Source organism: Phaethon aethereus (genome assembly GCF_964289735.1).
Source record: "Phaethon aethereus genome assembly, chromosome: 1".
NCBI lineage: Eukaryota > Metazoa > Chordata > Aves > Phaethontiformes > Phaethontidae > Phaethon > Phaethon aethereus.
The window spans coordinates 154211582-154236317 of record NC_138575.1 but is presented as its reverse complement, the minus strand read 5'-3'; the positions used below and the strand labels follow the sequence as shown (position 1 = coordinate 154236317).

Genomic DNA, 24736 nt, shown 5'->3' with positions numbered 1-24736 from the left:
ACAGCATTTGGAGCAAAGTTTGGTCCCATAGATGCAAGTCTTATCAGGGACTAGAAATATTGATTTCAGCTAATTTAAGGGTTCCTTGGAAAAGATCAATGATTACTTTTCATTACTAGCTTTGTGATTTCAAACATTGTATGACTTTTGCTCAACATTACAATTATTTTTTAAAAAAAGTAAACATATCTTTTGTTTCTGCTAAGATGTGTCTGATTTTTCTTTTCAGATAATACATACATTTGTGTACAAAGTGGGAGGGGAAAAACTTATTCTCTATAGCAACGGGAAATATCTGTTTTTGTCATTTGTCTGTGTCTTCAGAAGCCCAGAATACCAGAGAAGACCCTTTACAGTGTCTTTCAGCAGCAAGAGGTTGTTGCAACAATTGTTCCACAAAACTGCATCCCCAGTGCAAGTCTGTATTTTTTGCAAAGGTTGTCTCATTGATTTTTGTGCTTTAGGAGGTGGGACCTTCTCTGGTAGATCATGTTCCTATCTCCATGCCTGTAAATTATGTTTGAAATGCATTATCTCTCTGGTGCTATATTTTTGTAGAAATTCTTTGTTTGCTTTCAGAGCATCTTACGGAGATTTGGCTAAGAAGCTTTCTTAGCTGATACTACGTCTTACAAGGTGTGTAATAAGCAGATTGTTCTGTGTGTTACTCAGCCTTTTGGTGGTGGTGATGGTGGCTGGCATGTGGCCATTAGCTACAGAAAGCCAGTAAGGTGGCTGAGGTACTGTCATGGTTTTGTGCTGAAGACGCAGTTTTCCTGTGTCCATTTTTCCCCTGAAAGAGGCTTTATAAAATGAGTGTGCCTGTACACTGGCATTTGTCACATGTGTGAGGCAATAGTGACACTTCCTTGGATGGCAGCGGTGTTCATGTGTGCCCAGGACTGCCAAATGAGGGTGAGATCACCTGTAGTGGGATCGAGGCCAGGGTTTCAGCAGACTCTGTAAAGTCATGGCTCTTTGAAATTGTACAGCAATGGCCGCTGTTGTGGCTCCAGAGGTTCAGAACTCTTTTCCTGTGTTCGTCTGTAGCCTGGTCGTAGTGATGTTACATTTTGTGTGTGAGGCCGGGCTTTCAGTTGCGCGTGCTCTCTTATCAAACGGGATGGCAGCTGCATGGGTACGGCAGGGGTGGAACTCGCTGGTTTTGCCAGACCTTCAAAAATACATTTTGGTATCTGTGTGGTTTTTGTTTTGGTTTGTGTGTGTTTTTTTTTTAACATGAGGAAACTGGGTGTCTTATGAACCAGATTCCTTCATCCAGATGCATGCGCTTTAAACACTTCTGTCAGTGAAAGCTGAATGCTTAGTAAAAGAAAAAAGTGTGCAGATGGCCCCTTGTAAGAGTAGAGGTAGAATTCACCTTTCTTGTTTACTGTAATAGTTTGTTTGTTTTAGAACAGGGACTTTGCAGCCATCTAAGAGCAAACTACATCAGCTTTGTCTACGTGCACCTTTGGTTTTCGGGGAGTGTGTGCACTTGGGCATTGCCGTGTCTCGCAGAACCCTCCCTGTGTGCAGGGCCTGGCAGCGACTGGGTGCTCCCTGCCTCTTGCCCCACAGCACGGATACTTTGGCTGCCTCTCCACACCTTCCCTTGGTGCCTTTCTTGCCATTTTGGGAGACCTGTGTTAAATTTCCAACCAAGTGTTGGCTTGCTTGTTGTGCTTAAAACCAGGGCCTAACAGACAAGACCTTCCAGAAGGCTCTGAGGGGCCCCACTGCCCAGCCTGGTGGTGGCCATCAGGTGGCCAGCCTGGGACAGCCATGGTGAGTAGCTCTTGTCTTCCCCCACGCCTGCAGCCCTGGAGGCTGATGCTGAGCTGGGTTTACCCTGTTGCATGGCCTCCTTTGGTCAGTGCCTTAGCATGTTACTACTTCTCTCTGACCTACATGGCCTCCCCCCCCCCCCCTTTTTTTTTTTTCAGCTCCTATTATCTAGGATTTTTTTTTCTGATGTAAGTACAAGAGATAGCATTGGGGAGTTTAACGTCTTTACAGATAGCAAAGCTTTTATCAGCTTTAGGATTCTTCCCAGGGATGTGCTTTTTTTTTTTTCTGCCTCCTATTAAATAGGTCTAACCTTTTCAATAAATAACCCTCTGCTTTCTGGCTCTTCACTTCTTTCACCAGTCAGTCTTCAGTTTAATTTGCTTAGCAAATACCATTGTGAATAAATTAGGAAAAAGTATGAAGTACAGGTATTTCCCTTCCTTTGAACTGGAGAGCTTACAAAGCTCACCAGCATGGGTGGCCCCTCTGAGTCCTTTCCTCTTTGAGGTATACCTGAGGTACAGCAAGACTGTGTACCTCGCAAGACATCAAGGCAAAGCTACGTATTTGCCATGAGAGTATTCCTAACTATTGAATATTTGGCAAATCGGTTGGTATATTAATTTTTACAGTATTTAGAATTGCGTAGGCTTTCAGAGTGGAGATGTCAATAGGGAGGTTGATATTAAGGTGAGGGATTAAAAGGGGAAAAATGCTCAGTTTCATCTTGAAACCAAAATAGTTATTAACAGATGGAATTTGGTTTTGTTTTGGGGTTTTTTTTACCCATACAGTTTCCAGCTAGCATCACATTTGAGGAGGATCCTTTCCCATCTGTCCAGTTTCATATTTGTGCAGATGTATAAACAAAACACAAAAGGATTTATAAATAATTCACTTACCTCAAATAAGTATGTCATTAAAATGGAAACATTAGGAGTAAGCAGATTTCTATACCATTAAGAATTGAACTGGTATGCTATTTCTTCCTTGTTCTGGTATCTACATTGTAAGAAATCTGTTTAAATGTTGGAGAGAGTGCAATAAAAAGCCAAAGATAGCATCTGAGAATTAAAAGGGGATTACCTTACACTGATTAAATTGAGAGAAACATAGAAGCTAATATTTCACACCATGGAACCACAGGCTGCTGAGGCAGTGTAGATTCCATGTAATGGATAACCTAAAGCAAATAGCATTACAGTTATGACACTGGTAAAATTCACGTGCCATCTTTAAATCGAGATCTGACTATTTTTTAGACATATTCAGTGTTAATGTATTATAATATGACATTTAAATACCTTGAGAGTTAAAATCAATCTTCATAATGTTTGGGGGTTTTAATATAACCTGTTTATATACTTACTATTAATCTATTCAAACTGTTTTCAACAGTGACATAGTTTCAGGCTTTGATGTAAAATATTGTTTGTCCTTGAAAGTGCTTCAGTCTGCTAAGTGAATAAACTTTAGTTTGTCATGCCAGTTATTCAAGTTTATATTTTCTTCTACTTCTTCTGTGTCTGTACTCTTGATTGTTTTCTGTGTGATAGGGTAACTAATTTTTCTTTAAAAAAAACCAGAAGCTGTGCTTTTTGTCACCGAATCAGCAATATTGATACTGCTTTCCTGGTTAACTTGAAAGTACAACTAATGATGAGAGAGTCTTGCAGGAAGTGTTAATTTTAATGGACACTTCACCATAAAGTACAAATTTGGACTTTCTGCACCATTTACCCAGTTTGCTGAAAATCACTTAGCAATGATTTTGTTTTTTTTAACAATCTAAGTTTCCCAGAATAATTTGTTGATAAGCTTTATTTTACCTCGTGTTTCCATCACTTCAAAGAGTAATTTAGAATATAATTGTTGGCTGCTATTAAATCTGCTAGTGTTGAAGTGTGGAGACCCTTAAAATGGTCAGTAGCAGGTAACTTAAAATGATATCAAGGGAAAGGAAAATTATTTGCTTGAGCATTAATTGGAAGGCATGGGTATCTGTTAGATGATACAAGTTTTCCACCATGAGTTGCTTCATGATACCTTGTCCCTTCCATCTCTATTGCCTAGCCTGCTTCTCTTTGTGCTCACACATGAAGAGAAAACTCTTTCTTCTCAAGTTCATCCTATTTCAGCTCCCTGAGCAACGCAGAAGAGTTCTCTCCTAGAGTGATACTTTGGGTTTTTTCTCTGCCATGCACCCAAAGAGAAAATAGGGAATATGGTTGTAACATCTGCCTACTTTTAATAGATCTGAAGCAAGCAGCTTCATCAGTTGGACTTAACACTGTTGTAGAGAAATGGTATTTTTATTGTTTGTTGGTCTTGAGTGAAACACTAGTTATTTTCACAAGTAATCAAAATTTAGATGTTTTCTAAGATAGCTAATGTTGATACTAAATTTACAGATTTGCAGCAAAGTGACTTTAAGAACAATTACTACTATGGAACTCTAAGCAGATTTCAAAAAAACCCCAAAAACTACAGTTTTTACAGGGCTACTAGGTCAATCTAACTTTTCTATTTGGGACATAGCAAGCCTTTCTTTTCATGGTATCTTCAAGTCTTTCAACTGTGACACTATGGAATAAGTGAAAGCGTGCAGTTTATTTTGTATTTGTTCCCTGTTTACGGTCCAATGTTAGCATTGCTCCTTGCAAGGACAAACCCTTGCTTTTATCTAGTGCTAAGACTTCATTTTATAGTCTTATGTAGCTGTCCTGGTTTTGGTTGGGAGAGAGTTAACTTTCCTCCTAATAGCTGGTGTAGTGCTGTGTTTCTGATTTAGTATGAGAATAATGTGATAACCCACTGACGTTTTTCATTGTTGCGAAGTGGTTGTAGTGCTTATGCTTAGTCAAGGACTTTTCAGCTCCCCATGCTGTGCCAGCGGGGAGGTGCACAAGGAGCTGGGAGGGGGCATGGCCAGGACAGTTGACCCAGGCTGGCCAGAAGGATATTCCCCACCGTATAACGTCATGCCCAGTACGTAAACTGGAGTTAGCTGGGGGGTGGGAATCGCTGCTCGGGGACAGGCTATCGATCACTGGGTGGTGAGCAATTGTTACATTGTGCATCACTTGCTTTTGTATATTCCATTATTATTGTTATTTCCTCTTCCTTTGCTGTCCTATTAAACTGTCTTTATCTCAACCCATGAGGTTTTTTTTTTAAGATTCTCTTCCCTATCCCACCCTGGGGGGCAGGCAAGCGAGCAGCTGTGTGGTGCTTAGTTGTTGGCTGGGGATAGACCATGACAATAGAGTATATGGGAGGGAAGCTATAGGTTCTAATACAGATTAACATGTATGGTTTACTTAGGTTTTATAGTTTCTGCTTTGTTTTCAGTCAAGAGGTTGACCAATATATACAAGTGAAATCATGGGTGTTCTTTGATGATTGGTATTTTAACTCTGTTTCAAAGGTACAGTACAGAGTCAAGAGAGGATGCTGTGTATTTGTATGATGTGTGTGTCTGTGTGCCTGCAAACAAAATCTGCCCTGGACTTGTCTTCAGAAAGTGTTTTTGTAGCATATTAAGATCATTTAGAGGTATAGTCCTCTGATAGGACTTTCTTGTAGGACTTGAACACTTTTCATTTGGAGGGATTTATGTTAAGTGCAAATACAGTTTGGCATGGCTTCTATGGTTTCTGATTACTCTTTTTGTAAATGTAAAAAATTACCCTGCAGATGAACCGATTATCTGCTTAATAGGCTTCTGATCTGCTTAAGAGGCTTCCTGTCAGTGTCTTCACAAAAGCATCTTGAGGTCTTGTTTCCAGAAGGCTGCAACTGAAGGCAGTTTTCTTCCTTCTATAATGTTACATTCTCACTGCAAGGGTGGGGGGGGGCATGACACAAAACCCAACCCCAAAACCAACCAAACAAAACCCCCCATAAAACACAATGTTATCAGCTATGTGAGTATGGTCTGTAATACATCTCCTTAAGAGTTATAAAAAGAAAGCTTATTCAGAACAATAGCGCATTTAACTCACTTGTGATAGAACTTGCCACAGAATACCCTTATTCCTTGTATGTGCCAGAACTTGTCAAACTGGTGTGAACATGACTTAACGTAGCATTAGAAGGAAAGTCCAGTACCTTTTCCACCTCACAGTGCCCTGTTGACTAGAGGCAGTGGCTCAGCCAAAAGTAAAATGTTCCAGCTGCCACCGGATAGCCTGTTGCATAAGCACATAATCAACTTACATTAAGAAACAAAGTAAGTAATTATCTCTTACAATTAGAATACTTATTCCATTTGAATTCAACTTACAATGTAAAATTGACCCCTTAGGATCTGTATCTATTAGAAAAAAATTAACAGGATAACTGGTAGACTCATGATATTTCTCTGCACTAGACTTACAGCAGCTATCCACTTCCAGGGATGTGATTGTTGGATATGGCAGTTGAGGCCTTGCCACAGCAGCAGTATCAAGATGCAGTCGTATTCTAAAAAGTAAAATAAGTGTGAAAATATCTTCTGCTTTGCTTGGTTTTAGTCATAACTGCTTATAAATAAGACAGAATGGTGAGTTTCCTTTTTTGTTTGTACTATGCCTCCTAAGAGAATTCAGGTCAGGATCTGTGCCTGGTATTCCCATCTGCATTTATTAAACATAGTTGTATTTTATTTCCAAGGAATTGTCTGATAGAATGCTTCCTAAAACTGAGAAAGAGTAATTCGGTCTAGAAGGCAAAAGTAACCGACTTTCCCCTCCTGAAATTACCTCTTGTTTATGGGTTAAATCATTTTATATTTGGGCGGGGGGGGGGGAGTCTTAGGAAGTAGACAGAAATAACCCCAGTAAGATGTCATACTGCTGACCAGGGCACTGCCAAGGATTAGTTATCTCATTTGTAGTAATACTCCTTGGGCTGTCACCTGAAGTTTTATTTCTGGCACTACAATTTTGGTCTCTTGCCCCATCTTCTCTGCCTGCAGGACAGCTGATCCTGCCTGTAGGATACATGTCCTAAAGTGTGCAGCATGTAGTGCAAACCATTTGGAAATACGTGGATTTTACAAAGTTGATATTGTGCTCTTCTGTAGGAGCCAAACACACCTCATTCATTACAAGTGTATATTTGATATGGCTGAAGTAGGATTTGTAGAATCTTCTGTTATTTTACTGCATTTTGGGGGGAACAAAAAAAAGTAGTCTAGAACAATGATTTATGATTTGATTTGGGTTTTGCCTTTGGTTTTCAATGTTCTTGAAGGCTTAAGGTAAAAAATGACCTGGTAGAATAAAACGTCTTGAATGCTCAGGCTTGTGTTTACAAACACAGTTGTTACTGAGATTGGCCTGGTAGTTGGTAAATTTATGTTAGCTGGTTTCAGACATAAAATAAAATTTACCTGTCCTAAAATCATTGAATAGAGTAGGCATTTGTCTGGCAGTTCATGCAACCAATTAAACCTATCTGTGGAAGCTGTTTGGTCCAAACCTCTGCTCAGGACATGGACATTTTTACAGTTCAGTTGAACTTTGAACTCAGATCACGTTGCTCAGTAAAGCTGTAATCGTTTGAAAAGATCTATGAATACGGAAGTGTGAATCAAAGTACAGAATTGTTATGGTCATGTATTTTCCAAATAATATTTGGAATATATGTTACAGTATAGTAAGAGTATTGGATATTCACTTCAGACTTTATTTTCTGGACACAGAGATGTAAAAAAAAAAATCCCCAAAAAGCACCAACCAAAAAAACCCAAACAAAAAAACCACAACATGACAAGCTAGTTCAAAATTCCTCATTGTTTTTCCTAACACAATTTTGCAGCAACTGAGGATTTGCAGTTTTGCTTTTTTCTTCCTTGGACTGGTTCCAGGAATTCCTAGTCAAACAGGAAGAGACAGATGGGGGGACACACTGTTTTCTGGGAATAGATGAGTTCTATTGAGCATAAAAGCTAAACCTTTAAAAAGAAATTCTGTCTGTTGGACCCTTCCAAAAAGATAACACTAAGAAAGGAAACAGTCTATTAAAATTATTTTCTTTGCTGTGTAATAACTCAATTTCTTAAGTATATGCATACATTTTTAAATTAAAAAAAGTTGCAAAAGGAAAAATAGAAATATTTTCCCTTTTTTATGATGACCTAGCTGTTTCAGTTTATAGGTTCTCTAGCCTGTCACACACAGCAGATTAAAATAGATAACCTTGATGATTCTGGTTTAAAGGTTTTTTTGATACTTGTTCAGTGGAAGTGACACTTCCAAGGTTTGCTTCTCCTATTTGGCGATGCATTGTTGTTTTTCTAAGGTAATGTGTCATAGAGGCTATGCACGAGCCTGATACTCTTGACTTCGTTCTTGAAGGGCCCATAGGGCCTGCGATGTCTTCAAGTACGTATATGCTTTTTCAAGTTTGCTAAATAAAGGTGTTTCCTGCCAGCATGTACTTTGTACTGGGAGTTTAATTATGGTAGGGGTTCCCAGTATGTGGAGTATGGGAGACTGTCAACCTTCTGTAAGCTACTCTTGGCTAATGCTGGTTTCCTTTGTGGTCTTCTACTGAGAAGAAAATGTGTTTAGGGTTTTTTTAATTTTGTTTTGTTTGCTTATTGTTGAAAAAGGGAAGGGATGGTAGATCAGCCTTTGAAGTCTGAGAAACATTTATTTAGGGAGTAGTTCACAACTTCTTAAAGAAGTGACTTAATGTTGTGGGGTGTGTTTGTCTAGGGGGAAAAAAGGGGGGAATTTTTTAGATTGCTAGTGTCCTGAGAGAGAGTTTTGTGGCAAAAAGACTATCCCAGCACAAGCTGTCTTAGGGGGTGATGTGTTGTAGCTATTTGCCTCCATCCCTCCCCACACCAAAGAAATCACAGCAGTAAATCAAAGCCTGGACATAGGTGCCTTCTCTTGTGTTTTTATGTATGCTTTTGCTGCTGAATAGAAACCTGCAACATCAAAAGGTTGTGTAACCTTTTCTGTATCACTGAATGGCAGACATATGGAGGTTGAGATTACGATTATCATCTCATCCCAGGCAAAGCTACATAACCTCCTTTGTTTTTCTTACCAAAATCGTTGCAGCTCTGAATATATTAATCTCAATGTACAGTGCAGTTTTAGACATGATAGAAAGATCTTTCTTTAGAAATATCTTTGCTTTCCTGCATTAAGGACACAGAACACTTCTGATACATTAAATTGGAATGTGGACATTTCTTCTTGCACATATAAATAAAAGGAGATACCTGGGGCGTTGAAAACTTTCAAAAGCATGTTCCCTATGTTCTGTAATTACACTGATATCAATCCCATAGCATTATTTAGGACTCTGCTTGCTGAGCTGTAGATAAATGCTGGAGTGTGTGATTTACACTTTAAAGTGGGAAGTAGCTACAGGTTTTACGAAAATAATAATTTGTACCGTCTCTAATTTTGATCAAGAGATGGTCATTGACACTGTACTGAGTGAACTGGAACTTGACTTCAGATGTGTTGAGCGTACTGTGTTGACCTGTCATGAATGTTTTTATTAGTAGTTTTTTACAAGTATGGAATGTCCACTTAGGATGGCCAGTCATTGTGGATCAACTTCTAGTGCCTTACAGGTCACTGAATACGTTGGAAAAAAGCATGTTTTATTTAAGTGCTCCTCACCTTTGTTATAGCAGGATAAGTTCCCTTTGTGTTAATAATTATATTTTGGTTTAAACTTCACCCAGTCTTCACTGAACTGTTTAAGATGGCAAAAACCGAAAGTCCGTCCTTATTTCCAGTGTCCTGTCTTGTTCAGTGATTAGTTAGGTATTGGAGTTTCTCTGAATTTAGTTACCAAAGAGTATAGTTGCAGAACTTCCTTTTCACAGTTTGACTACTAAGCATTGGCTGTTTTGATTTCTGAAGTTTACTATTTAATTACTTGTATGTTCTGCACTTCTTAGATCTTTTTTGTTTTTGAATAGCAACTGGCACTAGCTTCTAACTGACTAGTCAATTTCATTTATTAATTTTGTGTCGTGACTAATTTTTTGAAATGTTGCTCACATTCTTCTGAGACTATATAGGACAAAGCAAATCGCTGTAATGTAAAATAATTTTGCATTATTATTTAACTTTTAAAATACAACAAATAGTAGCAAATACTGTTAGAGTTTACTTTTTGTAAATATTTGGTTACTGTAGAAGTGTTTATTTTTGAAATAAATCTTTTGATGTTTGTAAAAGTAAGAGGTTGTGAAATATTTGTTGTACTTCATAGTGTTCAGTTGCAAGTCCTTAAATCTGTTCTTTGAGAGTAAAAGTAAATATCAAAAAGCTCAGTACATCAAAGGAATTGTCGAGTAATAATTAATCTTTGTGGAATTCACGTTCCTCAAGTACAGTGAAAACAAAAGGGGTTCTAAAATCTTGTGGTTATTGGTGTCATAAACCTTTTTATGCATTATGAGTAGGTTTAGTCATGCTACTGACATGAACGCCCAAAGGTAATGAATGTCCTTCATACCATTTTCAAATTTTAAAACTCTTGGTTTTCATCTGTACAGATTTTGTCTGAAGTCAGATTTATGATCCTGATGTCTGCTACTTTTGGAAAATTTAAAAGATCTTCATGATTATGCATGGGGATTAAATGTGATATTTCATCAGCAACATCTGTATGATAGTAGGTAAAATTGTAAAATACAATTTGTGAGCTCTTACTTGCATCAGCACATTACCTTTTCCCTCATGTACCTCAACATATGGTGTTGCTTTGCAGTGTTGGAAGAAGTAATAGATTAATATTTTATATTGCTTTAGTGTGGCAGAGCTGTTCTGGAATACTGTTGTATAATTATGTAAGCATTTGAAGTTTGAAAGTAAGTTTTTCAAATAGCTCCAAATAAATGTTTCATTAACTCTTATAACCATCTGTAGTTAGTTAGGGTCCTGTCTCATATCAAAGTGTGTGTGTCTCTCTGTGTTGGTATTCACCAAACCGAATTTGCGTAACATGGGATTTGCTGCTGGTGCACAGTAAAAAGTAAGGAAATGAAGGAAAATGCTCCATAGCTTCTAATGATATATAATTAATCAGTTATTCTGAACAGCTAAGTTTTTATTTCTGAACTATAAATAGAAGTTGTCTTCAAGATGAAGTATAGATGTTCTGGGATTATGATGTGACTTTTTAAATAGCTCTCAAACCCAATTACATATAAAAGACAGTGAGATATATAATTTTCAAGTTACACTGCAGGGAATATGGCAAAATATAATTACTCATAGTAGAAATTTGGCTATCAATATTGTCACTTTGACTAATGCCAGGGCTTCCAGGCTGTTGATAGACGTACCAGTAATGCAGGGAAAGCTTGTCACTTGTACCTTACCTGTTTACTTCTCTGGGTAGTTATGTAGATCAGTACAGTCTAACCTTAGTTCGGGAGAATAAGTTGGGGACTGGAGTAAATGAGTAAGACATTAATTTGAAAATGTGTCAAAACATGACACGTGGTAATCTTGCTGAGGATTTAAGTTTCTCTTTATAGGTGTGGAAGGCTAACAGGTAGTAACTACATTAGTTATGCTGCTTTCTGCAGCACCCATGTGATAGTTTGTTTTCTCTCTCTCATTTTTCTTGGGGTATTTGCTTCTGATAAGGTTGTAGCCTGCTTTCAGGTATGTATGGTAGCATAGCTACAGACATATGCTGTGAAGCATATTTTTTTAATTGGTCTTTGTGTAGCAAAAAAACCCCAACAAAACAACAAAAAAGGTGTTGAATAGTAAGTCACTGTTCATTAAGAAACTGTAGTTCAGCATCAGCTTACAATAATTATTTTGGTGAATCTCCACTACGAATATGTAACATAACCTAGGGGCTTTAGTCCTTATTCTGGATGGAACAGTTCATGTAACAACATTCTTTGGCCGCTGACTCAGTGGCCTGCAAGACAAGCATTTTACGAGTTGTTAGACTTACTAGACTATATGATAATACCACAAAGTAGCCCCACTTTCTTTCTGCCAGAATTAAAGTTTCACTAGCTCTGTATCCACTTAGGAATGAAAATCCTTGTAAACTGCAACAAGAACTGACCATAGAATAGTTTGTGTTGGAAGGGACCTTTTAAAAGTCATCTAGTCCAACCCCTCTGAAAGGAGCAGGGACTTCAACTGGATCAGGTTGCTCAGAGCCCCGTCCAACCTGACCTGGAATGTTGCCAGGGATGGGGCATCTGCCACCTTTCTGGGCAGCGTGTCCCTGTGGTTCACTGCCTCCATTGGGAAAAATTTCTTCCTTAGATCTAGTCTAAATCTACCCTCTTTTAGTTTAAAACCATTACCACTTGTCCTGTCGCTACAGACCCTGCTAAAAAGTCTGTCCCCATCTTTCTTAGACCCCTTTAAGTGCTGGAAGGCTGCAATAAAGTGTCCGCGGATCTTTCTCTCTCCAGGCTGAACAACCCCAACTCTCTCAGCCTGTCCTCATAGGAAGAGGCGTTCTATCCCTCTGATCATTTTTGTGGCACTCTGGACCCCCTCCAGCAGGTCCATGTCTTTCCTGTGCTGAGGGCTCCAGAGCTGGACACAGCACTCCAGGTGGGGTCTCACCAGAGTGGAATAGAGGGGCAGAATCACCTCCCTCAACCTGCTGGCCACGCTGCTTTGGATGCAGCCCAGGATACGGTTGGCCTTCTGGGCTGTGAGCACACACTGCTGGCTCATGTCCCGCTTTTCATCCCCCAGTACCCACAAGTCCTTTTCAGCAGGGCTGCTCTCCATCCCTTCATCCCCCAGCCTGTACTGATACTGGGAGTTGCCCCAGGTGCAGGACCCTGCACTTGGACTTGTTGAACCTCATGAGGTTGACATGGACTCATTCCTCAAGCTTGTCCAGGTCTCTGGATGGCATTCTGTCCCTCAGACGTGTCAACTGCACCACTCAGCTTGGTGGTGTCTGCAAACTTGCTGAGGGTGCACTTGATCACACTGTCGTTGATGAAGATGTTATTTAGTACTGGTCCCAGTATTGACCCCTGAGGGACACCACTCGTCACTGAACAAGGACATGGAGCTGTTGACCACTACCCTGTGGATGCAACCATCCAACCAATTCCTCATCCTCCCAACAGTCCACCCATCCAGTCCATATGTCTTCAATTTAGAGCGAAGGATGTTGTGGGGGACTGTGTCAAAGGCCTTGCAGAAGTCCAGATAGATGATATCCGTAGTTCTTCCCTCGTCCACTGGTAAAGTCACTCCATCATAGAAGGCCACTAGATTGGTTGACGATCGGGCCAGTGAGTAGTTACTACTTGCAGTGAACTTGTGTTATAGATTTAAATGTGATTACAGTGGTTAACAAGGAGGATGTTTTCTTGGTGGGAAAACTGCATTACATCTCTCCAGTGAAAGCAGGAATAGTTCTCCTGCTTAGCTGTCTCAGTAGACTGCAGAGTAAAATTTATTTATTTTTTTTGTCTATAGCTCATTCGAACAATTTAGCAACTGGATAATGTATAGATAAGACATTTTGACAGCTCCAGCTGTTGTACTAAGTGTAAAGAAGCATGTGATAGCCCATATCTTTCAATTGTCTTTGTACTGGAATGCAGGCCAGAAATTTGACACTTCCCCTTGCTTTTTTCACTTAGGTGTCGTCATAGCATGACTGCCACCATGTTGCAGGTAGAGTAGGTGTAGTACAGAAGTAGAGTTTTGTTTAGTGCTTGCTTAAAGACCAGCACTTCTGAGAGTGAACAGAAGATAGGCAAATAAATTGAATATTAGGTTCATAGGAGATGTTGTCACTGCCCAGTTCTGCTCATGTCCATGTGAAGGCTGATGGTAGAGTAACTTGCTGCTCTAAAATTTAAGTGTATTTTTAGAGTATGTCCCCTTTTGAATAACCTGAAGCTCCTCTAAGAACACTGCTTAGGAATGAATTTTAGTTGCCTCTGATCTTGTCAATGTTGCCAATGCATGTTGTCCCCATATGCATTAACTTATGCTTTTGAAAAGGTTGACAGCAGGTATTGTTGCTTGATTTTTAAAAAATAATTTACTATCTTCCTACAGAAGAAACTAGTATAGTGTATCTGTGTGTTTATTACTTATTTTTGAATGAATGAAAACAATCTGCTGTTTGTCCTACTCCATACTCCTGTTTCTTTAGAATCTGTAAAAATAATTTTTTTCTAAAATTTTGATTAATTTTCTGACCTGATAATTTTGGTCTCTTAAGAATATTTCTTGATGAATTACTGCAAATAGAAGTATTTTCTGGCAACTGAGAGTAAAAAAAAACCCCTGCATTCTGAAGTATTTGTACAGCTCTCTCTTTAAAAGTACCTCTCTTTTAAAAATGTCTTTACAGATGCTCTCTGAGTTTGGCACTGCATGCAAGTCTTAGGGGTGTTTAGTTGCCCTGAAAGAAATATAATTGCCCTTGTTGTTTTGCAGCTTTTGTTAGCACCTAAGGAAGCTGCAAATTTTCTCCACAAACCTTAATTTCAGCTGTTGCTCTGGAGCTACTAGGCATAAATTAATTATAAATCGAGTTTAAGTGCTAAGCCTGCCAAATATCATGTGTCTTATGTGATGCTTTCCTTTCTGGTTTCTTTTATCGCTTCTACTTGCAGTGTAGTTTGTTTCTCATTTGCCTTTGTAATTGCAAGTGCGACACTCTTGAAAGGATTTCCATGTAGCAGTTCTTGACTCTGGCTAGGGAGACATGCAGGGAGGTGTGCTGTCTCCCTGTCCCACTGGCAGGAAGGAGCAAGGTGTGTCAGAACCAGTACAGTGTGAGGAAGGAAAAGAAATGAAGCAAAAGCATTTTACCAGCTGTCCAGTAATTCAAGTATTCACAGATCTATATTTTTGCCATCATCCTAGTGATTCCTTGAAACTGGTTGAAGATTGCATGTGTGAAAGGAATAGGAGACTTTTATCTGTATCATGTTTGTTGGTATTTTTCATGGAAATAAATAGGGAAACTAAACAGGATTCTTTCTCTTGAAGAGAAAGCACAAGCATCAAAAATAGCTATATTTCATAGTCAGTATGTCAGCAATATATTTGGAGTTTAAATTGACCATTTATGAAGGATCTTAATTGTGCTTGAATAACTTGGGTTAGTTTTTATGTATTTGAAACAAAGAATTGCTGTTACTCTTTCTAGGATGAACACAGATCACTGGCCTTGTCATCCATGGAGTTGAATGATTCAACTATGTGAAATTCAATTAAAGGTGATGCTCTAAACTGGAACTTGGAAAAGAGAATTGGACTGTCTACAAAGTGTTTTATTAGAATGTCCCTGTGCAAAGTGATGTGACATGACTCAAATATAGCTGTATTAGGATAGCTTCATAAACCTTTTATTCTAAGTACTGTACTCAAGGAGGCATGAACTAGAAGGCTGAGATAAACTTACATGAAGTATACATACAGAAGTGTTAGGTATTTTACAGAAACTGGAATATTTGCTGTCATGTCAGAATGCTTTTTCTGGGAGCTGTGAATTACAGAACTTCACATGATTCCATAGTAATATTTCTGCATTTCCTCCTTCCAACTTCAAACAATTTCACAAATTTTTATGCAGCCTATTGCTCTGAAGCCATTTCCCTTTCTGCCTATGTGTACAAGACCCTTGCAGGAGATGGAAAGAAGGATCGGAAATACAGGATCCATCTAATGTTATAGGTATGGCTTGGTCAGGAAACTTACTTGTGGACCTAGCACCATTTTCTGTGCTTAAGGTATACCTGGCTTTGCCTCTAATCGTGTCCCTTACCTGAGATTCATAAATAAAATAGTCTATTTGAAGTCAAAGAATGTTTATCTTCTATTTCTTCTCCCTCTGCATATAGTTATGTCCAACATTGTGTGATTTGTAGGCAATTGTCTTGTAAGAGTTTTATTTTCAAATCATATTTCTGATGAAAATCACCTCGCAAGGATTTAAAATGCATTTGCTGAACAGAAATTCAGTAGTAAATGCTCTGTAGCAACAGTGTAAGGCAACAAATCCCATGACAGTGACATCTCCCATAGGAATGTATTAATTAGTCATGGGAGTTTCTGAGAGTTGTTCTGTTGTTGGTTTTTTGTGGTTGCCTCTGCATTTTCATATTCCATTAAATTAGTGGTTTAATGGCTTATAGGTGTATGAAATAATTGTCTTTGTTTAGGGCACCTAATATTGAGGTAGGCCTTTTTCAGATTATAAAACCTGATGGAGAATTTATCTGATAACTGTATGTCTGAATTATTTTATCTGTGCCATTCTATATTCATATGAAACATAAAACCAATCTTGACAGCTTTTAAAGTTATATTTACTCTTCATTCTGAGCTTAGTCCATTCATATAGAGGGCTGATACAATGCTGCGAACAAAACATAAAGCTGAAGTGCTCTGTATAGGTTTTAGCGAGTTTGCCTATCATTTAAGATCTTACAAGGATCCTTTAAGTACAAGAGAATTTCACCCTGTATCTCCACAAAGAAATACATATAAATTCCTGAGATTTTTTGCAAAGTGAGCTATTTTGTTTCTTAATCTCTTTTACTGGCTAACAACTACAGGAAATGTAAATTTTTTTTTTTTATTTCTTTAGAGGGATTCTGCTTTTTATGACTTATAGATCAGATCTGCCTTTAAAAGGACAGTGGATTTGATTGGATTTGGAAAGATTAGGTAAAAATTTGCACACAACACCATTGTTTGTATAGGGAGACGGCTGCACATTTACCTGCAGAATGGTGCCAAGTCGAGTGTAAAAGAACAGGTACTCAGTACACTTGACAAATGAAGACAAAGATGAGATTATATGATCTCATGGTTTGGTAAATAGTGTATGATAAATGAAGATGACAGTTTGCTTAAGATATTGAAAAGGAAAATTAGTTCCTTTTTTTCACTTTAGTGAATTACAGCTTCCTGAGATATTGAAATTGTTTCTTTCCACTGAATGAGAAATTAGAAACTGAGGGCAATTTTTAGTGCAGAGCTGTTGTAATGTGTCCACTTACATATGAGCAAAATATTCTACATGTGAAAGTTTTTTTCACGCTGTTGCACCATTAGTTCTTCATGCAGATGTTGAGTGATAATAGTTTGTCAGTATCTGTTACCCTAAAACTCCAAAGTGATTGAGCAACTTTGTGTTCAGTGTGCAATTTTAACAACTGTGCTAATTGCTTTACTGAGGTCACATAGTAGAGTTTTATTGAAACCCCAGGCAGTTGCCAAAGCCTGCTTGTACGAGCGTAGAGTATTTCTGTGTGAAAGAACTTGGGTTACATCGTTGGTGAACAAGGCTATAGCTTATACTGGGAATTCATTGCTGTAAAATCTGTGGTTAGAGTGTACTGTCCGTTTATGACTCTTTCTGAGAAAGCATTTAGCAAAAAAGTAGGAGAGAATGTTGTTCAGCAAAGTGTACTTACAGCCTGGGCAGGGCAGATTTTAACTGAATTTTCAGCTGTACTTAAGGCATATTAATGTATTTTAATAGTGTTTTTATTTACGTTATTTGGAGAGAGAATATAATTTTGAACTAAAGATTGTTGCTACTAATTATGCCCAAATTACTAGCTCAAGTGGAATCATTAATTCAGTGTTTCCATTGATTTCCAAACCATAAGTTAAATCTCTTTACTAAAAATACTTGGAAAGACTTGGAATTTTTCAAGGTCACTTACTTTTCCAGGAGCTACCACTAGCATCTTCCTATCATCCTTTTGCTGTCATCTGTTCAATACTAACCCCCTTGTCTTTTCAGATAATACATTTTTAAAAAATTAAATTTAGATAATAAAATAGCAGAATAACATGAAGGTGAATCTCAGGCTAGTTTCAGTTTGCTTTTTAAATTGAAAAAATAAGCTGCATGAATATTTGAACTCATACATGCATTAAGGTATAATCCTGTTAACTGGCTCTACTTAGTGTTACGTAAAGATGACTTAGGCTTTTGCTGGTCTTTGCTTTCTGTATTGCTGACCTGGCTTGAAAGAGTCAAAGCAAGTAACGCTTCTTCATTGATATACCAATGAAATGAGGTCTCAGTACATTGAGCTTTATACTATAAATAGAAGAAGATAATGCTACGGTTTATTTATGGTTTCTTGGACGTACCCTTAATGGGCCTAAGTAATAGAACTTAAAAAAAAGTGAATGTACTTCATTGTTCTAGCAGCAACATCAGATTGCTTTTTTCAGTTGCCCTGGTGTCATTCTGTAAATGATTTCTCATGTGCAATACCTGAACATTAAAAGAATTGTTGGATCAATGTGTTTAGCTTTGTAGATTAGCATTACCAGACATTCACTTGGTATGCTTTGATTTCTCTAAGTGGCATGCATCCTGACTTATAGTGCTGTTCTACTAAAAGCATCTTTTTCTGCTTCATGCAAGTGAGTTTCTGTGTGGTCATACTGAATAATGCATGTTACTTTTTGCATTGTGCTTTTACCTCACTGAACAACACTGCCTTATTCTTCCCTGCTAAATTTTTACACTTGGACCATGAATGTTCTGGGGTTTTGAAGTTGTTGAATTAGGTTAGCAAAGTGCACTTGTTTTCTATTCTCTGTTAACATATCAAAAAATAAAAAATGTTCTGTGCTGGCAGATAGTTAAGATTGTTAGATATGGTTTTGTACTTTGTGTTGAATTTATCAATTAATGATAAAACCAGATCCAATTAAGCTAACAGAAGAGATTGTCTTGATTTTTGTATCCACGCTTAAAGTAAATTTTGTAGAGCCTTTCTTGAGGGGTACAAATTCCAGGTTGTGACATTAAGTTAGTTTCCTTAGCATTAACACAATACTTCAGGGCCAGCAGACCTTTAAAAACTGGTAGTAATACAGGAGAATGCTGTTTAGAGCTCTGTCTTTTGTACTTCCTAGCTTGATACGTAGCTTGACAGAGGACTGTTTTAATTGAGTCATGATAAAGATCAGTTTATACTGTGAAATTAAAAAATAAGCTTTTGTTTTTTTCACTACTATCCTTGTCAAGCTTAGATTGGCTCATAATAAATACAAGAGAGAAATTGTCAGGCAGGGCCTGGGGCGGGGGGCAGGAAAAGCTGAGGTATTCCTTCTTGGTGTTCAAAGATTCATGTGTTGAATTCCCATTAGCCCTTTATGCAATCATCTCTGAACTTAGGCACTTAACTGTATCAGGAGTAATCTTTGTGTTGCTTTTATGTCTGGAATGTCCTTCCTAATGAAAAAATTAATGAACATTGTACAATTTAATCTACTACTTGGGAATATCTCAGTCTCCTGCGTTTCTAGGAATAGTACTTGGTACAAGTGTCACCTAAATCATTGTGTGCATTGTACTTTCAAGTGCACTGACAAGGTAAAATATATTGTGTTCCAGTACAACAATAAAACATACCACATTTTGTTCTTGGCACAGAAGGAAGGTGGAATATGGAAACATTTTCATTGCTTTATTTCCTTCCGAAATAGTTTGGCTTGCTGAAAGAATCCTACCTGGTCTTTAGAAGTGGGCTGAATGGTACTTTGCTTTTTTGAGTTGTGACAAGTCCAATCAGTGATATGGGAGGACTTGTCTGGCTGCAAAATCAGTGTAACTCTTAAACTAACCCACATCCTAATGTCAGGTCGATGCTGGAGGGTTCTGACGTGTGAGAAATGTTGTATGTGCACTCCCACTGAGTCGGGCTTAGTTACACAGTTTAGCATAAGCTGTGACTAGGCCATTGGTGTGTGTAACGGCTGCCACTTGTACTTCCTTTATAAGTAGCTTGTCTTCATATCATGTTTAAGTCACTCTTTCAAATTATTGAATATTGAGTAGCCTACTAAAATGGCTAAGAAAATCTTCGGGTTTACCTTTAGTTTTATGGTTAGTTTTGTAATTTTTGGCTTCCATAGCTTCTAAACTTAATGTTGTCTTTCTGTAATATGTGACAACTAGTAATGATTTAGGGTCCCTTTTAACTAGTTCTAGTATAAATCTCTGGGACAGCAGGAATTGCTTTTCTCTAAGCCTCTTATTTCACTCTACATTTTACTTCATGACTACTCAGCTATTCTGTGTTTAATAGTCTGAGTCCCATAGGTTTATATTTTTGATGTTTCTTCCCACCCCCCAGAAAGTTACGCATATCATGTAAATAATTGTTTCATAAACTTAACTGTTCCAGGTTTTCAAAGTATTGCAAGATTTATACGTACGTTTGAACAGTAATTTATGTTGAAAGTTTGTTCTTTGCCTATGTGGTGCACTCAAGGCAGTGGAATAATCATAGAGAAATGAACCGATGAAGGAAATGTTACAGTGAATATTTTTCATTAAGTTTGAGAACTAAATTTTATTTTAGACTTAGTAGGTATATCTGTACTAGTAAATGAGCCCAGAACTATTGACAGTAAACTAGAAAAAGAGATACCATGTCTATAGGATTAAACTCTCTTTTATTGTCAAAAACTGCACGGCTATATCCAGCTGCTTCATGATGTATGAACTACCAGACTGCTCCTGCTATTTGTTTGGTGTTAATTTGCTAAGTAGCAGTGTGCAGCTCACCCTTAGAGACAGACAATCAAGCATCAGTGCCCAGGAGCACTTTCGGGATGTACTTAATATACTAAATAGTTGTAGCTGTTGAAGATGCAGAAAAGAAGCTTCCCTTTAATATGCTTAACGGCCGTATGTACAAATGTATCCTTACAACATAAAACAGAGTGTTTTTGGTTTAAATAGATTACATATTTAAATATTTAAATTACTCCAAACTTGACCTAATGATGGTGTTAAGAGCTGATGTCTGGGTTTTTCTATGTAGGACAAGGTATTATGAATATTTTTCATATGATAGATGGGAATTAGTAAGACTGTTGACTAAAGGATGTGTATTTTGTAGTCCAAATCCCTAAAAAAAATATATATTTCTAAGTTAAAAAAAAATCATTTTGGTTTTGTGCAAATACTTTTCTACAGTGATTTTTACTTTTTTTTAAGTGAATTGGAAAGCATAGAAGTGCTACTTTTGGACAAGCTGTAGGTGTTGTGGGGTTTCACGATGCAAATACATAAACATTTTATTTTACTTTGACTCACCTGCTTTTTTCTACTTGCAGACAGAGCTCTCAAAGAGCAAGGGATCTGAGTTGACAAGCTGGGAACTTTTTTTGGCAATCTAAGAGTCCCTAAGCTTTTTTGTGTCTAGGGAAATCGTTAGTAGTAGTATTTCAGAGAATACAGTGTTTCACTTTGCTGCAAATAAAATACCAAGTTATGGCTGGCTAGTCTTAAAAATGAGATGTACTTGCCATATATGTAAACATTTTAATTACTACTGATTTGTCAGTGGTAAAATGAGTAGCAACCACATAAACAGTTACTAAATATCTAATTTGACCGAAAAAAATCTTAAGCTATTCTTTTTTCAGTGTGAGGGGTCATGCATTGATGGCTATGCATGTGCTGATTATCAGACACATGATTGATTAATTCAGTGTGTGACTCATCTTACTGCAGAAATATTGACTGAACTGACATGATTGTTTTTTCTCCATAGTGTGCTGGCGAAGAGAATTGGGTGGACAGTCGGACTATTTATGTTGGACACCGCGAACCCCCTCCAGGCACTGAAGCATACATTCCACAGAGATTTCCAGATAACCGAATAGTCTCATCAAAGGTAGTAGTGTTTTCTTTCATTAATTTACATAAAACAGTTTATATTATTCTTTGTGTGTTCATTTATTTCCCCCAGGCTTTTCTTTCTATACTTTCTATATATTTCTCCTTAACCATGACTGGCAAAGGTAAAATGAAGGTATCTCAAGTTTCTTCCACAAAAACTAATTGCCAAATTACCCCTAACATAAGCAGGAATAGAATGACTTACCCAGTGTTTACTACAGCACATAGTAAAGACTTTGAGTAATACTGTGCTTTTCCACAAGGGAATGAGAAAGCAATTTTCATTTGAGGCAACCCTGGAGTAAACAAAATCTTCCCAAGGAAAGACCACATCCTTTGTAATCTAAAGCAATACCTCAAAGTACTAGAAATAGTACGATCAATATAAGTGATCCACAAATGAAGCTGTCTCCAGAATAACAGTGCTAGTCCCTTCAAAAGCTCTTTGACAAAACCCCATAGAAATAATATTCTTTGTTACACATGTGCAAGTGAATCACTCTTAAACTCTTGGTATTGTGATACATTTGTACCCTTTAGACACCTTCCATTTGTCCCACACTTTAACTGGTAAATCTTTCGCTAAGCTTCAGCAGCTTTCTGTGGGCAGTTAAGTGGTTGATACTCCACCTGTCTAGACGGACTGGTTCGCTTTAGCCAAGGGTTTGTACTGCAATGGCATAGAAAACTAAACATTTGCAGCTTATTGTATGGCTAACACCCCAAGAACTTCAAGTTTTTAATGTGCTTAGATTTTAATCTTCACGAGCGCAAACCTTCAACCAGTTATGAAATAATGAATTCAAAAGAATATCTCCTCTACTGGAAAAATTTCTTTAAACAGTGGCGCAGATCCACAGACTCATTTTAAGAACCTTAGTAGCTTTGTGATCTCAAGGAACTGGGTGCTTAGCTTCATGGATGTGAACACTTGCCATCCATTAATATAACGGCAAAGCTGTAATAAAACCCACATACAAAACTGACACTTTTCTCAAACTGTGTCTTGTTACTTATGTGAAATTTTATATTTTACTATCTTCCTTCTGTACTTCATTCAAAGACAGTATAATAACAAAAAGCATAGTATCTATGCATCTTTAGTTAGATAGAATGTTTGAAAAGTAATGCAGTCAATCCAGGTGGAATACAGTCAGACTAGTACAGTGGGAAATAATGTGCTCTGCACATTAATTTATATTGTCTTTTAGATTATTAAAGTACATACATTTTATGCAAATCTTTGTACTCCTTCGACACTTTTCCTATTCTTTCATCTTGTACATGTGAGATATATGTAAATAAAGCCATTGAAGTTACTGCTAGTACTTTTTGCAATAAGAACTTCCTACTCAACTGTGCAAGATGTTTGACGTTTTTTATGATGATGAAATAGTGGAAGTTTCAAGTTACTGTGCTTTGCAGAGTGAGACTTTTAGGTATGACTTAAACCTGGACTGAAGCTGAGAGTCCCTGCCAGCAATTAGTAAATATGTATGATTTCAACTAGTTCAGGAAAGAGACTTAACTATGTTTTTATCTGGATATAAAACATGTTCAGTTAAATGATTTAACTGTTAAGCTCTTCAGTTGTGAACTGTATCTGTAAACAATGTTCCATTAAAAAATGATTAGTGGAAATAAGTTTTTTTATAAATACAAAGTTTATCAAATTTTCTGTTAATTGATTAAATTTCTCACTTCAAAAATGAAGTGTAAGTCATCTTTGTGAAAATAAATGCAGTGGTGATATTTCAGGAGGGAACAGAGTTCACATAAATGCTTTACAATATTGAACAGTTCCTTAGACTGCCAAAAGTTCAGTTTTAATGACGATTGTCTTTATATGAGAATTTTCTGCACTGTTTTGCCTGTACTATCACTTTCAAGTAAACTGTTATTATTCACATGCTCCATCCCAAACAGCCTGGGTAGCGCACCATCGTGACTTGACTTGCATTCATTCTGGTTCTGTGAGCAAGCTAACTCTTAACCTTTCAGTTGCTCCTTGTCACTTGCTCTCTTATGAACACGCTGGAGGGGCACCTGCCACAGCTGAAGAAACACAGATGTAAGCTTCCTGAAAAATAATCAAATGTACAAAATTTGAGATGGGAAATGCATGAGTGTTAGAGGAAAATAAAGGTACCTGCACACAAGTGTACTGCATAATGTTACATCAACCATGAAGGATATTTCCTCTTTCATCAGTAAGAGAGTAACTTTCAGCTGTGCTTTTATAGGTCTTTAATGCTTATATAAGAGAGTATATGATTGTTCTTCAAGGATGAAGAACTCTGAACTTCCAAGTACAGATTTTACCAATTTAAGACAAACTGGATTTCTAAAAAGGGTAGCTTAAGACCATGAGGAAACCTCATCAATTAGACTATCTGTATGGTACTGCACTAACAAATGTTCTGTCATAAAGCCCTGAAAAAAGACGGCGGCTTGAAATAACTAGGAAATTCTAAGGTTCATATTATTTCCTTCCAAAGGTGAACTTTACTGTGCTTCACCAGAGGTTTCCTGGTGTCAGCAAGATAATAATGTGATTGCAGTACAGAGGGGTATTTCTTGTATATTGCAGTGTCACTGTGGAATGTGGTTAATGTTCTGTCTGCTTAATGACATATTCCTGGTGGTGAAAAATGATATCCAGGCAGACCTTGGCCAGACAAAAATGCTCTTTTGATTTGATGTGTTAATTCAATTATGATTTTAACAATGCATTACAAAGACGCTGTGTTGAAATATTAAAAGGCAAAAAATTTATGTCCTTTGGATTGTACATGCAGTTGGCGCATGTTCTAGAGGTAGTGACCTTTGCAAGGTGGATCCTTCTGTTGATCTTTCAGCTACTTCAGCTGCCTAGGCTGTTAGCCTTTAAAGTATCTGGTGTGTGCCCTTGACTGAATTTATCATATGACAGTGCGGAAGCATAGCAAAATACCAGCTGGTAGAAAGTCCTAATGTTTCAAATGAGAAGAAAGAAAAAGTAATTGCATTGGCAGGGAGGTTGCCTGCTTTTTTTCTTTAAAATTTATTCACATTTTGAAATTATTTACTGATTAGTGGAACTGCTATGTCAAAAGGAAAGTAAGTTAAACTATGCAGCAGTAGCAGCTAACAGAACTTGGTGGGAAACAACTTTTTTCTTCTGAAACAGGATAACAAAAGGTTTCTTCTTTTATTTTGTAATTTATCAATCTTTAAAAAAAAACTATTTAATATGAAACTTCCTTAAGGTCCAAACATCATATTTTTGACCTGGGAATATCAC

The 24736-nt window shown here is 37.5% G+C and overlaps 1 protein-coding gene across 2 annotated transcripts in view; it reads left to right on the top strand.

Moving 5' to 3' along the window:
* The window catches only part of ATP11A (ATPase phospholipid transporting 11A), a gene marked incomplete at both ends in the record, with an annotated part of 136467 nt that overhangs the window by 47522 nt on the left and 64209 nt on the right, over window positions 1-24736 (top strand). For both annotated transcript variants that reach the window (XM_081999372.1, XM_081999373.1), the window contains one exon: window positions 21326-21448. In XM_081999372.1, coding sequence (XP_081855498.1) covers window positions 21326-21448 — 123 coding nt within the window. The remainder of the gene's footprint in view (window positions 1-21325; window positions 21449-24736) is intronic.